We start from the raw sequence: 17,701 nt of genomic DNA on the forward strand, positions 1-17,701 counted from the left end.
CAAATAAACGATAACTGATTTAATGAGCCATTCGCAGTTTCACTGTATAATTGCTTATACTTAGACATGCATGGCTTAATCTTTGAGACAAGCATATGACTACTGGCAGGATCAACCAGATAACTACATTCAGACACGCTGCGAGAGAGCGTGTGCATAAGGAAGTTACTGTGGTTGCGGGAAACTACGTGCGTTTCCGGTGGCGTCGCGCCACGCGTGTGTTTGACCACCCGCGTGCTGCTTGCCACATCCATATAGCCCTCTTTAAGTTCTCCTGGTGTGACTTCCGCCAAACACTGCTGCAGAAAACGAGTCCGCGCAGCTTTGGCATGGCCAACCATGGAGGGAGTTACGCTTGAGAAATCACAGAATTGCTTCCGGCTATTTAACAAGGCAGACCCCCAAGTGGGTTTTAGTTCGAACACTTGCTATCAGCTAGTAGTCCACTAAATCCGTCAGCGCTCACACACGAAATCGTCAGATATCCGGTGTGAGACTGTTCAGGCTTGTCTCTGCCAAGAGAGACCCGCCCATGTTGCTGTAGCGTATAGAGCAGCTTGCGATTGTGCATCACTCACAGACTCTCTCCACTCAACAACGTGGCCTTAAACAAGCTGGGAAACTGGTCTCTGTTGAGACTGTTTTCCAAATTGTCTTTTTCTGCTTTCGCATAAATATCCTTCCGCTCAATTCTTGAGTGCAATTTTGTCGCGCCACCTACTCTTCCGATTCCACAGTCTAAAAAGGGCCCTTTTTTGGGGTTTTTTTTTCCTAGGGGAAAAGCGAAAAAAAAAAAGCGAAAAAAAGTTGCAAAAGTGGTCAAAAATCGCAGAAAAAGAGAAAGTTTTGTAAAAAGAGGGGACTTCTATGGTAGCGCCAGGGAGAAAAGAAGAGAAAAACAAAAGTTTTCTGGAAAAATTCATAGAGCACGTATGCATAAAAAGCAAAGAAATCTTAAAGTCGGTTGTGCAGGGCACTGCGACCGCAGTTGCACAGCGCCACACTCAATTATGCTCCTCACACACCTCTGTGCTTGCTTGTTTCAAGATGGGGTCACGTTACCTGCACCGCTCCACCATAGCCGCCGCAAAATGAGAGTATTTCGGTTGCGGCCATATCTAGCAGAAAGCACCGTTTCCCGTCCGATCAACAGTAGTTAAGCTGCTAAGAGCGAGACCGAGTAGTGTAGTGGGAGACCATACGCGAAACTCTCGTGCTGCAATCTTTTTTTTTTTCTCGTGCTGCAATCTTTTTTTTTTTCTCGTGCTGCAATCTTTTTTTTTTTCTCGCGCTGCAATCGTTTTTTTTTCTCGCGCTGCAATCTTTTTTTTTTTTCTCTCTCTCTTGCAATCTTTTTTTCTCTCGCATGTATTGATATACTACGGTTCTTAATCTTGTTTACTAGCATAATACACGTTATCAACCAAGTTCATTTCTATTCTGAATACGGTATATACTAAACAAAGGGCAGTCCTCATAACCTTCAAATAGTCTCCCTGAACCGAAGTAGCAATGCCAACCCGTAGACCCTTTGGACAGGCACCGCAGGACTGTGCTGTTACCCGGCGCTCCCTCATGCCCACCAACCACCACCACCCCGCTTACCCGGCACTCCCCCCCGCTCAAGTCTACAAACCCGCAAGCTCGCGCCCGCAAACTCGTAGACAAATCAGACAACTGAAGCTTAATCTCAGCAGATCGTAACAACAAGGCTACTCTACTGCTTACAATACTCCGTTGTACATCTAAGTCGTATACAAAGGATTTATCCCCGCGCATGTCGACATTGCTATCCGCCGGCAAGCACACAAAGCCTTTCCGCTAAGCGCACCGTTGCCAGCCTGCTATGGTCTAGCGACTAAAAAGTCTTATTCTTATCCATCTAAAATGTGCAGGGCAAAAATCATCGCTTTCTAGCATGGATTCTGACTTAGAGGCGTTCAGCCATAATCCAGCAGATGGTAGCTTCGCGGCGTTGCCTGATCAGACAGCCGCAAAAACCAATTATCTGAATGAACGGTTCCTCTCGTACTAAGTTCAATTACTATTGCGATAACATTCATCAGTAGGGTAAAACTAACCTGTCTCACGACGGTCTAAACCCAGCTCACGTTCCCTATTAGTGGGTGAACAATCCAACGCTTACCGAATTCTGCTTCGGTATGATAGGAAGAGCCGACATCGAAGAATCAAAAAGCAATGTCGCTANTTACCGAATTCTGCTTCGGTATGATAGGAAGAGCCGACATCGAAGAATCAAAAAGTTGTAGTAGCGTGTCTTTGTGTGTAAATATTTTCGCGTTTTTCTTCAACTTTTTTGCAAAGATATTTGGAGAAAAATGTTGTGTTGAAAAATTTTTCCAACTCTCCACCACTTTTTCTTCTCCACCATCGGAATCTCAATCATTTGGCCATGACTTCTTACACGAAATAGTCAGTAGCCTTATGATGAGCGGTCCATGCTTGGTCCTCTCTGTAGGTACTTGGCTCCCTCCAGGCACCTGCTTGAGGGTCTCCCTCTCTCGTTCAGGGGGGGGGTGTATGAAGCGTGGACCACCGTAGAGAAGGAGGGAGAAAGAGAGAGGGGGAGGGGACATGGGGAGTATATATGTATTGACAATTCTGCTCTGCGCTTCTGTATTTAGCTTCTTCTTGAGGCGAAGCCTCAAATTTTCTCCCGGCAAGATATATAAAACCGGGAACGTGTATATGCTAAGAGCTGCGAGCTCTGGCTTAGTGGTGGTTTTTGCTAAACTGTGTGGAGGGTAGTTCTTTTTTTTTCTGGTTTGTTAGCATGTTTTGTGTTCGAACCCAGCTATATGCCATTCGTCAAATGAGCAAGGTACGCGTGTTTATGGTCATTCGAATTGGTGTGGTTTATAAGTTGGACCAAAGCGTTAGATCCCTCGCTCGATCTTTTTGCAACCAAAGTGCAATTTTTAGACACAGCTCAGTCGCGCGACGGGAAGGTCCGTTGCGGCGTGTAAAAAGATCAAACGAAAAATAAAAACAAAATGACAAAGAAAAAAATTCCCAGTCGTGCTACCGAGTTATGTCAAAGGAAGCGAAGACATCGTTACGCGTGTCTTTTGTAATTTATCGAAACGCTGAGCACTTAGACATGGTCACAAGCACCTATCGCAACGTAATGTTTCATTGCCCCTTACGAAAAGCGTTTGGACCGTACCTGCAATGTTACAAGAGTGCCGTTCATGCAACGTTACGTCATGACTGTCGGAAAAGAAAGAGTTTGTTTCATACTGTTATGTTCACACTGACAGCAAAAAATTGTACACCATGCAGAACTGGGGGGGTAGTGTCCTTTGTTTACAATAGACTTTTCCCACCGTCACTGTTCCACGACCAACTCTTTTGACTCACTCAGCTCAGCTCAGCTCAGCCCCTATTTTTACGACCAGTGGTCTGTTGGTAAACAAACATTCCTTTTATTGTCTGGGGGAACACAAATGGGTGCAATCGTGAACATTCAGGAACAAAGTGTTGACAAAAATTTTTTCTCTCTGGTATTTTCCTTTTTTTTTTTTCTTGTCATTTGTTGACATTTCACTTTCCATTGTTTTCACCAACGTTGGAACAATAGGCAACCACAACGATGACGTTTGCTGATTTTTCGCCCACACCGGGGTTGGCCCGCAATGCTAGCGAATACTTAAACGCTCGACAACCCCATGCTTTTTCTACATCCTAGACCACTGCATCGCCCAAAATGCTTTATTCAACCTTGCTTCTACCATTATACGCCTTGCTAGTCACAGCTATTCCGTTCAGAAGAGGAGACTCCAACGATCCAAAGGAGTACCTAGTCTCGCCATTACCTGGTTGGGATGAGTTACCATCTGACTATGCAAAGCCCATCCAGTACGCCGGTCAATTGGAGCTTTTTGCCGAAAACAACACTGACTACTTCTTCTGGAAAATCATTGATTCCGACAAAATTCCTGAAAACAAAAACCGTACAACGTTTTGGCTCCAAGGAGGGCCCGGCTGCTCATCGCTTGAAGCAGTTTTTGCGGAAAACGGGCCATTCAAGTTGAACGAGGAGAGACGCATCACTGTCAACGAAGCTTCTTGGCATAAAATTTCCGATATGGTTTACGTTGACCAACCACCAATGGTTGGTTACAGTGAAGGTGAGTTGATTCGCAACTTGTACCAAGTGCAAGTATACTTTATGAGGTTCTTGGAAAAGTATTTTGCATTGTTTCCTGATGACCTTGAAAATGATATCTACATTGCCGGAGAATCTTATGGTGGACAATATATTCCATACGTTGCTGATGCGATACTCAAGAGGAACAAGAATTTGACCGATGGACAAGAAGAGTACAAGTTAAAAGGATTGCTCATTGGAAATGGATTAGTGTCGCCAGACGAGCAAAGTTTATCCTACGTTGATTGGTTTAAGGAGAAGTTATTGATTGATGATTCCAACCCCAAGTGGTCTGATATAAACGATGCCCAAAAAGCTTGTCAGGATGTTGTTGATGGCAAAGCAGCAAGTCCAAACGAAAACTACGCATTCTCATGTCGGTCCATCTTATCGATTCTTTTGGAAGCCACAAAAAATGACACAGCGCCAACGGAGCAGCAATGCGTCAATGTTTACGACTATCAATTACGTGATTCTTATCCATCTTGCGGGTCGTCATATCCCCCAGTCACTGAACTCGTTACACCTTACCTTAATAGCTCAGAGATACAGCACGACTTGAACGTCAAAAAACCCGTCAATTTCACAGAGTGCAGCACAGATGTTCAGCACTCTTTTACTGCCACCAACTCACCCCCAGCCAAAGAGCTTTTACCAGGTATTGTATCCCAAATCCCAATAGTCTTGTATAATGGAGACCTCGACATCATTTGCAACTCGGATGGAGTATTGAAATATTTGTCCAACACAACTTGGAATGGCGCAACGGGCTTTGACAATGCCGATAACAAATCCGACTGGGTGGTTAGCAACGAAAAGGCAGGATGGGTGTTGCAAGAAAGAGATTTGACTTTTATCAACATCTACAATGCCAGTCACTTGGTCCCATACACACAGCCTCTAGTGTCTAGATATTTGTTTGATTTTGTTACAAATGAGTACACCAAAAAGGATGGCGCCTTCATCAGTCTGCCAAAAGAGGGGCTCAAAAATTGAGTCAGTGTCTATTGAGTATAGATAAAAAGTATCGGCTTGAGATTATTTAGGTAAGTTGTACATTTTCTGGTTAAATCATTGAACAAGGATGTCAACACAAATTGAATACACTCGCAATAAAATTACTATCCACTTTCGATTCTTCCACTTTGCTTCTCTTTTGAATTGCGTCATACGCCTGAGCGTGTCGAAGGGAACTCCTTTTTTTTTTTGTTGCTCTCAATGCACTCAATTTTTCTAACTTTTCAAGCTACGTCACAATTGAAGGCATGAAATGCAGTGCAAGTCGTATAAGTCCTGAAATGTGCCGCATATTTCCGATTTGTATGAGACGCGGGTATTCACAAAGACTTTGTATTGTCTTTCTTTGTAGCCCCCCCATAACTAGTAACTTCAGATTTCTCAACCACACATATCGAAGTGCATCTGTGGCTTTATAAAATCAGTATACGCTATCTATAACAAGAAGATCAGATTTCGGCTTTGCTTCTTATCCAATCCGTTTTCGTTTTCTGAGATGAAAACGTGGTGCAGACGAAAACAGGGTGTCGTTATCTAGTGCTAAATAAGTAGAATTTCGGGGTAAATTTGCAATGCGATAACACTCATAACTTGAACAAGATTTGTGTGTGCATACCAAACATTTCTAGACAAACATTGAGAAGTCCTTCTACACATGTAGTATTGACAGACGTGTTGATTGCTCTCTAAAGCGCAACTTCTTGTCAAGGGCGTACCTCTTTGATGGCTCGTTTCTATGCGTAGTATTCTTTCGCAACAAAAGAGCGAGCGAGACGGAGACACAGGTGGTTGTTTTGAATCGCATTCCATTGAGTCAATTACATGTGTCTACAACTAAATAGGTGAGCTTCAACAACTCGACTACATTATCGTCAGTCTTTTAAACAGGTAAAGTGGCACCGATTGGGTTGATAATCGCCTCAGTTGCCACAGCTTTTCCAAAACTTTGGTCGATAATGTTACCAAAATATCGAAAATGAGAAATAATTAAATAAACAACAAAATTTAGCCCTAAGAGGTCTCCAGACGTAATATCTTACACTAATAACCAATAAATCAATCAAACCTTGAAGAATTGGAGCATATTTTGACTCATTGAATGAGGGTTTAAAATCTGAAACGTGATAAAACGTTAAAGAACAGGTATGTAGAAAGTTTTTTCTAACCATTAAAAAGGCGCAAATGGTTTAGTGGTAAAATCCAACGTTGCCATCGTTGGGCCCCCGGTTCGATTCCGGGTTTGCGCATTTCTTTTTGCAAATTTTTTTCATCTTATAACTACACTTGAATCTTTACATCCTGTAAACGAGCTGGATCTACAAACGTATGAGCTCTTTGGAATATGATTCTCCCTTCGAGACTTTTCTTCAAACAAAGTGTTAAGTTGATTGACTCGAGACTGCAACTTTTCGGCACTTCTTAACTACACCTTCAGCTTTATTCTCTTCTCTGTGCCGTGTAAGTGAAGCATCATATGGACTAGAGCCTTTCTCGTTGCTTAAAGTGAAGGATTTAGAGATTAGGTTGGGGTAACTAGTGGTGCCGCCGCACGATAGTAACATTATAGCCAAGACTACGTTTGTTTCGCAACTAGATTTTGAAACAAAGCAGCACTACAATTCACAACAGCAGCGCCATGATAAACCATGCGGAACTTTATCATTAACTTGAAGCAGTTTGAAGAAGCCGTTTATTGTGTATGTGTCAGCGGATAAATATTTTCGCTCCATTTTTAAATAAACTTTTTTAGTTTCCTTGCACAGAATGCAAAGTTTATTGGAAAGTGATATAAAACCTTAATATTTCGGAAGTTTGTTAAATCCGAGAGGCAACTGTGTCACCGCTCTAGCCGGTCATCTTGTAGGATAAAAATTTGAGCTCTAGTACGTTTGAACCCAGCAGAACAGAACCCAACGTACGTAGGAGCAGAGGAGGGTTTAGTTCGAGGAGTTCATTTCAGCAGATGCGCGGGTCTTGGACACAAATTTAGAGAGATGGCACAAGCGCAGGTGAGAATAGCCGTTTTTAAGAGACGAGTTTCATTGTTACAAAAATCAGGCCATGCAATTTCACCCTATTGTACATTTCTATACACAGACACCAATCACGGCTACTAAGATGCCAATGTTACCATATTTACCCGAGAACGCAAGAGGCAGAACATAAAAAGCTGGAGAAGTCAACCCAAAGCTCCTTGTAGCGATGCTGCAGCTGCGCTGCGGTTAAAAAAAAAATGCTTGTACTTGTTTTGTCTCTATTATTTTCCCAAATTCCGTGGATACTTGCAGCTCATGTGCGGTATTAAAAAAAAAGACACAAGGCAAAGAGGGAGAAGAGGACATTTCATCTCGTCACAATACCATTCTCAATGCTGGCGGATTTTGCCGTAGGAGCAATGCTTTAGGTTGACAAAAAAAAGAAAAAGATGGTCTAAAAAAAGTTTAGATTTTGAAGGGGATGGGTTACAGAATCAGCATCATGTGATTCAGACTCTTTTATTAGACAGGTTCACACCTCAAGCAGAAACCTCGCTCTGCTGAGCCCCTCGTGAAACGACTTCATTATGAAGTCACAGCTCAAATGAAACATACAAAAACGAAGAAACCCACGACAGAGATTTGCATGTGCTTTGGAACGTCAAGCGGAATTTTGAATTCCTCGGCTCATCCTTGCTGCAGTGGCTTGATGTACATTACTATTTGTATGCCAAATTTGCGTTTGGCGTTTGAATTGTTGTTCTGTACATGAGCATAGGAACAAAGTGGGCTACGTCAGTTGATCATGCCTGTTACCGGTAGGTATATCCGTTTTTGTGTAATGTACAAATAATAGCGTGGTCGTGTACGCTCATTCAAACAGACTTTCTCAATGTTATTTTTAGGCGTTTTGTGCGGAAGCAAAAAAGTCCCAATAATTAATCGACACAAAATCTTTTGATTGTTGTTTTACAATTTGTGTTGGGTAAAATTCTCTGCATTGCAGCTTTAGCTTCTGTATCTAAAATTTGCCCGCGGTACATCTGTTGGTTGTAAAGTAGTACCAATTGAGTAAAAGTCGTGCAGTAATCGACAAAAAGCCTTCACAAGAGGTAAACGCAAAGAAAGTGTACACAGATGCGATGGAATATGCCAGCAGACGAGACGACAAGGACACTGGAGAAGCCGAACCGGTTGTGCGAGTAATTGGGTAAATCACTGGATGCGCGAGCAGTTGTACCGGGTACATGTGATGCTGCAGATCGCTAGATTTGTACACTGTTGTCGGTGTGATTTTTGAGACTCTGGGCATACGCGATCTGCAAGAGTGTTTTATTCATACTTTCGAGATACGTAAAATTGAGGCGGCTGCAGAGAACACTGGGAACTGAGCAGGATGTGTATCCTCGCAAACAACAATAGTTCTCATGACACCACTTTCCGAGACCGAAACTACTTCCGTGTAAGCGTTTTACTAAGTCCTTCTTAAAACTCAATCTCGTTCGAATTTAGTTCATGCATGACCACAATGTAGCTCAACATCCCTCAAATTTCTGCTGATGGCCAATTATTCTGTTTGTTAGCGCAATGAAGAAAAACAAGAAAATTTTGTTGCTGATGAGGCACAAACACAAAACTACAACTTTTGTAAGTGTCCTGCATACAAAGAGAGAGCAGAGTCCGTATGGAACAGCCTTGAAGAATGAAGAGGGGGGTGAAGATGTTGAAATTAACAACTTGTAATATTTTAACGCAAGTGCTTCTGCTCCCCCCCCCAGATTGCTGAATTTGAAAACACTGCACAATTTTACGGAGAGATTCTGTATGGGCGCTTATTCTTTATTGTACATATCTCTATGAAACAGAAAACAATACGACTTTTCATCAAAATCTATAGGCGATGTTGTGCATCTCTCTGTTTTCTCTTTGCTAATTTAGATCATACATGCACAGAACTACTTTAGTGTTCCCCAAATTGTATACAAAAAATATGTCGATCACGAGCTTCTTTTTATGATTTTTTTTTTTTGTTTTTCTTCCCTTTGTTTCTGTTATAGTGTAGAATGCATGACGGGCTAAGTTCCACTTTTGCTTTTTGTAATTCAAATTTACAAACAATTAAGTAGGGTTGCTTATACTACTCACCCTAAGCCTAGATTTGGTGAGAAGTAGAGACAAACAGTTTCGGTGAATGTCACTATAAGAGTGAGTCAATTTCCAATCTTGTTCGACACTCAGGAGACCGGTCTCCAATCTCCCTACACCAAAACAACAACAAAAAAAAGGGCTCACCTTTCTTCCTAACGCTCTTGCTCAACTAATCTTATCGAAGAAAAAGAAAAAGTAAACAAAGCATAAACAGAGTTTAGCCTAAACTATAAACAGCTGCAATTGGAATTTCCAGGAAGCAGAAGCATCTGATCCGACACCATTGGAAGAACTCGATTATCCCTCACCAAGGTTGCTGTTTCCCCACTCATTATCTATTTTGAGTGTCGCAAGAGACGAGTATTATATCGCGCCAGAAAAAACTCATAGTCCCTTGCATAGAGGTACATTCTTCGGTACATAATCTCACATAATCTGAGACACATTTACGCAAAACAAGGACCCTTTTCATACAGTTGCAACAAAACTGTTGGTCTACGATATTTCAACTGTTCACATAACTAGCTTTTGTTGCGTACGCCTCTTAGCCTGACAAACCTGAATTGTCAAATCTAGCCGAAGGAGGAAAAAAAAAGAAAAAAAAAACTAGAATCAGCCCATATTTTTATTTTGACTATATTTATTTTCTTTTTCCAAGAGTCAAAAAAAAAGGGTCATCAATTGAAAGAGAATAGCTTTCCCCCCCAAGATCAAATTTCGAGCCCGCTTCCTAAAAAACGCTACATCGTGTGATATTTGTTACTTCTACAGTTACATATATTCAAAAGGTACTCGAGGTTTGGAAAAAGGAAAAAAAAACAAAAACAAACCATCTTCAAGGGAACAAGGGAGATCACGATACATAACAATTTTCCCCCATACAAGGATCTCACATTTGTACATTCATCTAATATCAATCACCAATTGAGCTATTCTCACGCTTGAATCACCAAGAAAGCAAGTCAAACAGCAAGTGGTAACAGGTAACATCTCAATTTATTCCCCAACTTACCTGTACCCACAATTCATGTCTACCTATTCCATACAACACAGATATCAAATGAACGGAAACTACGGCAGCGCAGGTGTCCCACAAAGTGGAGTGGGAGCTCCTCCAGGTTCAAACACGCCACACTATTCACAACAATCGCCAAGCGCCGAAGGGGCATCTGGCACGCCTCAACAACCACTGCAACAGCCACCGCCAGCACTGCAAGCACAACAGCCATATGGATACTACGTGTATAACCAGCAACAGAATCCTCAACAACTGGACTACAGCTACAGTCGCTACCAGTACCCAGCAAACGCTCAACCATATTACCCACCCTCACAAGGCTCTCAGCAGCAATATGGAGGAAATAGGAGTTACGGTGGAGCATCTGCATCAACAACCTCGTCCATATCGCAACCTCAGCACGCAACACCATCTCATCAAGGTGCGCAGAGACAATTGCCCCAACAAGACACACTCAACCATGCATCAACATCAACAGTTGGCCAATATCAGCCACCGGGAATCAGACCAAGAGTGACGACAACAATGTGGGAGGATGAAAAGACCCTATGTTATCAAGTTGATGCCAATAACGTCAGCGTGGTACGTAGGGCTGACAACAACATGATAAACGGAACCAAGCTATTGAACGTGGCACAAATGACGCGTGGTAGAAGAGATGGTATTTTGAAACTGGAAAAGGTGAGGCATGTGGTCAAGATTGGATCGATGCATTTAAAGGGTGTGTGGATTCCATTTGAACGAGCATTGAGCATGGCGCAAAGAGAAAACATTGTTGATTTGTTGTATCCTTTGTTTGTCAGGGATATAAAACGAGTAATACAAACGGGAGTGACTCCGTCGTCGTCAAGTGGAAATGTCGGTGGTTCAAGTACCAATCCAGGTGGAGCTGCTACAAGTACCAGTTCAAAATCAAGTCCTTCAGTGTCGAAGTCTAGTGCCAAAGTCAGTGCCAATGCCAGTGCCAATGCCAATGCCACTGTTCTGTCACTGGCAGGGTCAGGAAGTGGTTACTATCAAGGGTATGGAGGAGCAAGCGCCGGATATCCACAACAATACACGTACCAGCAACAAAGCCAACAGGGACAACAAACGGCACAAGGACAAGACCCGTATCAGGGTCAGCAGTACAGCTACCATCAAGGTGGTTACTATGGCGCAGGTAGTGGTCAAGGCGCAGCAGTTGGAGGTGGAGCTTCATCATCGTCTTCATCTTCTTATCCATACCAGTACCCACAACCTCCACCCCAACAATCACAAGGATCTTACAGCAACTACGGAACCACTGCATCATCAACGTACCCCGCGCCAACTAGCACCGGGGCAGCTACCGCTAGCGGAGTACCCACTGGAAATGCTGGGTCGGGAAGCAGTGGCGCAGGTGGGGCGCAACAACACACACCACAACAGACAGCTAGTAGCGTAGGGGGAGTGCATGCATCACCACATCAACACGCGCAACAACTGCCTAAAGTTGGAAAGTAGAGACGGTAGAGAGAAGTGGGATAGAGGTGTGAGCTCTGCTAAAAGAATAGACCCTTGCATGACAGGCGCCGCTCCAAGGGCAATTAATATTTATAACACACATTTGATGCCATACATAGTTTGGAGATATAAGCATGTATAGCTTTTTTTTTTTTAATTGTAACATTATGAGAGAAACGACTAGCTGCTACACATTGACTAGCGTGTCAAGCCCTGACTTTGACAGTTCTGTCAAATCTGCGACACGTATCTTTCTGCGTTGAATCCCGGTGCATGCACATGCATATAACCTGCATACACTTGAACACTTACATAATCGAAGCTTCCTAGACTCTTTCATTATTAATCGATTGTTCAATAACCAATCGCTTTTGTTCTATCCACTTACTGGATTATTGTTCATGAGAACTAGACGAATGTCAGACAAGCGCCATCTTTGTTTGCAAATACAAAAATCATACGATTTTTTTTTTTTTGAAAATCTTTGTGTTGGCTGTGTACAAAGTCAGTTGTTCGGGATTACCCGAGGTACTGATCTTTCTGTGCTTTCTGTGCGCGTATATTCTACATATGCACAGTCTAAACAATAGCAAGCAAATTAGAGAAGCAAGTAGGACAAAACGCAGCAATTGAGCTTTACCCTTGATTTTCTTAATCCATAAAAGCATACCCGTTTCCTTTTTTTTTATGTAGCACAAGTCCACTTAGTAACCACGGGTGAAAAAAATATGGTGATGCTCATTCGCAATGAAAGTTTCATTTGTTTTGTTATTTTTGTGGAGGGCGCACCAAAGGCGGTTCATAACCGGAACTATACCAAGCACAGCGAAGAGAAACCCTGCATACAACGCTGCTGAATGGTAAGGCGCTTATGTAAGAGGTTATGAACCGGGAGCAAACATCGTACGATGTCCATTTGCTCCACCTTGTTCAAGACGTATGTCTCTTTTGTGAAAGTAGCAACGCGCGGATATAACACCGCAGGGATGTCTCGGCGGGTATTATTTAGTATGGTGCTCGAGGAAAACCGTCCGTTCCGAAAACCCTTTCGGAAGTAGTTTCCTTTCCAGCGCTGAAAAATATACATTGTGAGTAGTCCTAAATCTAAGATTAGACTCGCATTGCGTAAAGGCAGGGACAGAGCAACGGCTCTGCAGTACATTGCATTGACCTGCTTTTTTTAATTTTGACAGCTCTTTAAGTAGGGCGTCTATATCTAACGTTCGCTCAAGGCATGCACAAACCATCGTACATAATGAATAAAACAAAGGAACTACACAAATAAAATGCAAGGGTAGGGAAACATTTGCTCTATCTCCCTCGTCTATGTGACTATGTTGATGTCAGCGAACTTGCGGATAAAACTCCAGCGCAAAATATTTTTTTGTTTTCCTTTTATTTTTTTCTCCTTCTTGTTTTCCCCGCCCTGTAATTGTTATGCAATGTACAATGGGCAAATTTTTAAAGAACAAGAGTCGTGGTGATGTTAACATAGAGAGAATGTGGATGTACCAGTGTAGAGTAGAGAAATATATTGAGAGTGTGGCAGCATCTCCTGCTCTATTGTATTGCATGCACCATAGCTATGGCGTATCAAAATAAGAAAATGAGCGGCCTCAGCTTTTGAGCAAGAGGCTGCAAATCCCACACAGAAATTGTTTCAAGAGATAACGAAAATGTTGCAGAACCTTCCCCCCCCCCCTCCACCACTTTTCTTGATGATCCGCCTCTTCGTACGGCTTCTCTCCAGGCAAGGAACATGCTATTCCAATACTCCTTATCTCTCACTACTGTGCTTCAAGATGATAAGCGAATCTTGTTCCAAGACAAACTTTTTTTTTTTTCTTCCAATTTGTTCAATATTTTGCGCCTAATTCACACAATTTTTACTTGGCTTTATACACGGCACCAAAAATCGTGGATTCTCTGGAAAACGTGTAATGAGCGTGTTGGAGGGGGTTGTAGAGGCACAATATACATTGCTGAAATTACTTGAACTTCTTGCTATTGTTAGAATGAATTGCGAGCTGACGTTGAGTTTTTCTCTGTCCTTACTAGCAAACTCAAACAGTGTGAAACATCAACTAAGATGGAATCAGCCTTCAAAGCACAAGAAACTCCAGCGGAGCCACAACGTACGGCACTACAATAGGGAGATAACAAAGTACCCTAGCTGATGCCTCACTAGAGGGAAGATTATCCCCTTTTGGAATTTTTGCCAAGAAGTAGAATTATTTAATACCAAATATTATATTTCAATATAACATGATACTGTTACATCGTTTCAGAGTAACAGCAGTAGCCACCCGTCTCCGGTAAGACGCTAGATGAACAACCATGGAGTGCCAGACAATGGCCCCGCTCCCTCTTCATGAAATATATCTACGAGAACAGTTTCGCCAAGATAATTCAAAGAAACCCAGAACTTTATCATGACGTTGTTATCTATTGGAGCCACAGAAGGTGTACAGGGCGTGATATTACAACTGTTATCAGTGTTGGACAATGAAATATTTAAAGAGAAATTCTTGGTACACGGCTTATCTTCCACAAATATTCAAATCATGATGTTACTAGGGAGTAGTCCTATATAAAGAGATATGAACACTTCTTCCAATGAAAGTATTCTTCCTCTTTAAACAACACCGCTCCATCAACAATGTCAGAAAAGGGGCAAGTAAGGGCAATCTCATCCATCCGGTCAGTCAACCATGTGCTTGACACAGCAGATCACGAAATTGATTTACAAGCTATCCAATCCCAAGCCATCTCAGTTGGCGATGTCGGCACTTCTTTCACCGAGTTCCAAAAGCGGTTGATCTTGAAAAGAATGAATTTACACACAATTGTTGATCTTGGACACTTGCCACCTGTTGCTGTGTTCATGATTGAGAAAATTGCTGGCATGACAGTGGAGCAATCAATCAAGATTGTAAAAGAGGCAATCGTTGATCATGACGAAGACGTCAATATCCCCACCTCCGAGTTTGATTTTTGGGAAGAATTGGCTAAACCAAGCGAAGAACACGTCAGTGAGGAAGGTTCATCAAGCTCCACCACTTCGATAAACAAGACGCAAAGTGACAAGGAAAAGTGGGCGGAAAAGCAAAAAGTTTCCGAAGCCACCAGCGTTGGACAACTGGATGAAGAGGACCAAGACTTTGATTGCTTTAAGATTGTCGACTTCAACCTTCAAATTAGATTGGAAGCAGCTTTGATTGCATACTATTCACCTTACCCAGAAGTTAGAGCAGTTACTGACCCCTTTGATGACTCCTCCATCCCTTGTGAAACGTTTCGTGTGTACTTGCTTGGTATCATCTGGACCTGTATCGGAACCTTTATCAACCAATTTTTTGCTGAAAGACAACCTTCCATCAGCTTGTCATCAACTGTTGTTCAATTGTTTTTGTATCCTTCAGGTAAAATCCTCGAAAGAACCTTTCCCAAAAAGAGCATCAAGCTTGCAAAATGGCACATTGCTCTAAACCCCGGCCCATGGAACCACAAGGAGCAAATGTTGACAACAATCTTTTACAGTGTGTCCGCTGGGTTTTCGTACGTTAGTTACAACCTCCACGCGCAAAAAGTTGAACGGTTCTATAACAACCAATGGGTTGATTTTGGGTACCAAGTGTTGCTCACCATGGCCACAAACTACCTTGGTATTGGTTTTGCAGGACTTTTGAGAAGATTCGCAATCTACCCCCACAAAGCAATCTGGCCAACAATTTTACCCACCATTGCCTTGAACAAAGCGTTGGTGCAAGCCGAAACTAAGGAAAACATTCATGGATGGACCTTATCACGTTACAGATGGTTCTTTTTGGTATTTGCATTCTCATTTTGCTACAACTGGATCCCAACCTATTTTTTCAATGCCTTGTCTTACTTCAACTGGCCAACTTGGATCGCACCAACCAACACCACATTGGTTGCCATTACAGGAACTGCCTCTGGTTTGGGTCTCAACCCGTGGCCAACATTTGACTGGAACATATTGAACTTTAATGGATGTTTGATATACCCCTTTTATGCCCAGGTTAACCAATACATTGGTACCTTGTTTGGATTCGTGGTTATCGCAGCGTTATGGTTCACCAACTACAAGTGGACAGGATACATTCCAATCAACTCGGCATCCTTGTGGGACCGTTTTGGATCCATCTACTCAGTGGAAAACATTGTCAATGACGATACCTTGTTTGATCAAACAAAATACAATGAAGTTGGACCTCCATACTACTCGGCAGCCAATTTGGTTGTCTATGGTGCTTTCATTGCAATCTACCCATTTTCAATAGTGTATGAAGTGTTTATGAACAGGAAGCCAATCTGGTCAGCAATGAAGGGCTTAACTCGTGGATTCAAAAACTTCAGAGGCTCCGTGTACGAAGGTTTCAATGATCCACACACTGTCATGATGAAAAAGTACAAGGAGGTTCCCGACTGGGTATTTGCTATTGTGTTGGTAATTTCGATTGTATTGGCAATCATTTGTGTTCAAATCTATCCAGCACAAACACCTGTGTGGGGTATCTTCTTTGCTGTTGGTATCAACTTTGTTTTCCTTATCCCATTAACGGCAATCTACTCCACTACTGGTTTCTCATTTGGGTTGAATGTGTTGGTGCAATTGATTGTGGGGTTTGCGTTACCAGGTAATGGGTTGGCTTTGATGTTTATTAAAGCATTTGGTTACAACATCAATGGTCAAGCACAAAATTACATTTCCGACCAAAAAATGGGTCACTATCTCAAAATACCACCAAGAGCCGTTTTCAGAACGCAAATGTTTTCCATTTTGATTTCTTCTTTCCTTGGTTTGGCCGTGCTCAATTTCCAAATCGACAACATTGCCAACTACTGTGCCCCCAACAACACACAAAAGTTTACATGCCCCGGTGCCACAGTGTTTTATAACGCCTCCATCTTGTGGGGTGTCATTGGTCCCAAGAAGGTGTTTAGTGGGTTGTACCCCATGTTGCAGTGGTGCTTCTTGATTGGGTTTGTGTTGGCATTGCCTTGCATTGCATTCAAAAAGTATGGTCCTAAAAAGTATACCAAGTACTTTCAACCAACATTGATGGTTGGTGGATTCATCTTCTATGCTCCATACAACTTGTCCTTCTACACCGGTGGACTATACATGTCGATTGCATTCATGTGGTATTTGAAAAGTAGGTACTTGGCATGGTGGCAAAAGTACAATTTTGTCTTGTCGGGAGCCATGGATGCCGGGGTTGCATTTAGTGCCATCATTATATTCTTTGCGGTGCAGTACAACGATAGGTCGTTGAATTGGTGGGGAAATACTGTGATGTGGAACGGCATCGAAGGAATGGGAGGCCAAGGACGATTGGATGCGGCTAATGCCCCAGACGGTTACTTTGGATTGAGACCAAACCAATGGCCATGATCTGTAAAGTGTGTAGTAAGAAGCAACTCTTGAAGTGTGAATCTCATGTAGCAACACCAAAGCGAAGACTCTATTAACCTAGTGCTAGAATCTCAATCTCTTTGCGTGTTTGTTGGAGCAATGTTTGCCAGTTTGTGATTGGTGCTTAGGAACGTTTTGTGTTGTACTTGCCTATTGCTCTGTTGCTCTGTTGATAATGGAGACACAGACGCGTCAAGGAAAAGAATCTTTTTTTTTTTTTTTTTTTTTCTTTTCGTGGTTGAGAGATATCAACAAAACAAAACACAACTTTACAACAGATACCCTCATTCAAGCAACAGAGCATACTACAAGAGGCAGTCCTGTTGATACGTTGACACAACACTACCCTCCTGATGTACATAACACCCAATCAATACTTTGCAACGTATCGAGATTTGAAACGGACGTCACTATCCCATTCAACATGTAAGCTAGTCATTTTCGTA

At 42.4% G+C, this 17,701-nt stretch overlaps 3 protein-coding genes across 3 annotated transcripts; all 3 read left to right on the forward strand. All coding sequences in view use genetic code 12, as the record gives it.

Moving 5' to 3' along the window:
* Positions 1-3,727: 3,727 nt before the first annotated feature.
* KGF57_004210 (uncharacterized protein) lies at positions 3,728-5,167 on the forward strand (the record flags this gene model as incomplete). The annotated part of the gene is made up of 1 exon (XM_051753696.1): positions 3,728-5,167. The coding sequence occupies one exon, from the start codon at positions 3,728-3,730 to the stop codon at positions 5,165-5,167; it is 1,440 nt and encodes a 479-aa protein (XP_051607297.1).
* Positions 5,168-10,372: 5,205 nt separating this feature from the next.
* On the forward strand, positions 10,373-11,815 carry EFG1 (KilA-N domain-containing central transcriptional regulator EFG1; the record flags this gene model as incomplete). The annotated part of the gene is made up of 1 exon (XM_051753697.1): positions 10,373-11,815. One exon carries the CDS (start codon positions 10,373-10,375, stop codon positions 11,813-11,815), a length of 1,443 nt encoding a protein of 480 aa, XP_051607298.1.
* Positions 11,816-14,474: 2,659 nt separating this feature from the next.
* On the forward strand, positions 14,475-17,234 carry KGF57_004212 (uncharacterized protein; the record flags this gene model as incomplete). The annotated part of the gene is made up of 1 exon (XM_051753698.1): positions 14,475-17,234. The coding sequence occupies one exon, from the start codon at positions 14,475-14,477 to the stop codon at positions 17,232-17,234; it is 2,760 nt and encodes a 919-aa protein (XP_051607299.1).
* Between the last annotated feature and the right edge of the window lie 467 nt (positions 17,235-17,701).

The sequence above is a fragment of the Candida theae genome (assembly GCF_024610275.1).
Source record: "Candida theae strain CBS 12239 chromosome Unknown scaffold69, whole genome shotgun sequence".
NCBI classification, from domain to species: Eukaryota; Fungi; Ascomycota; class Pichiomycetes; order Serinales; family Debaryomycetaceae; genus Lodderomyces; species Lodderomyces theae.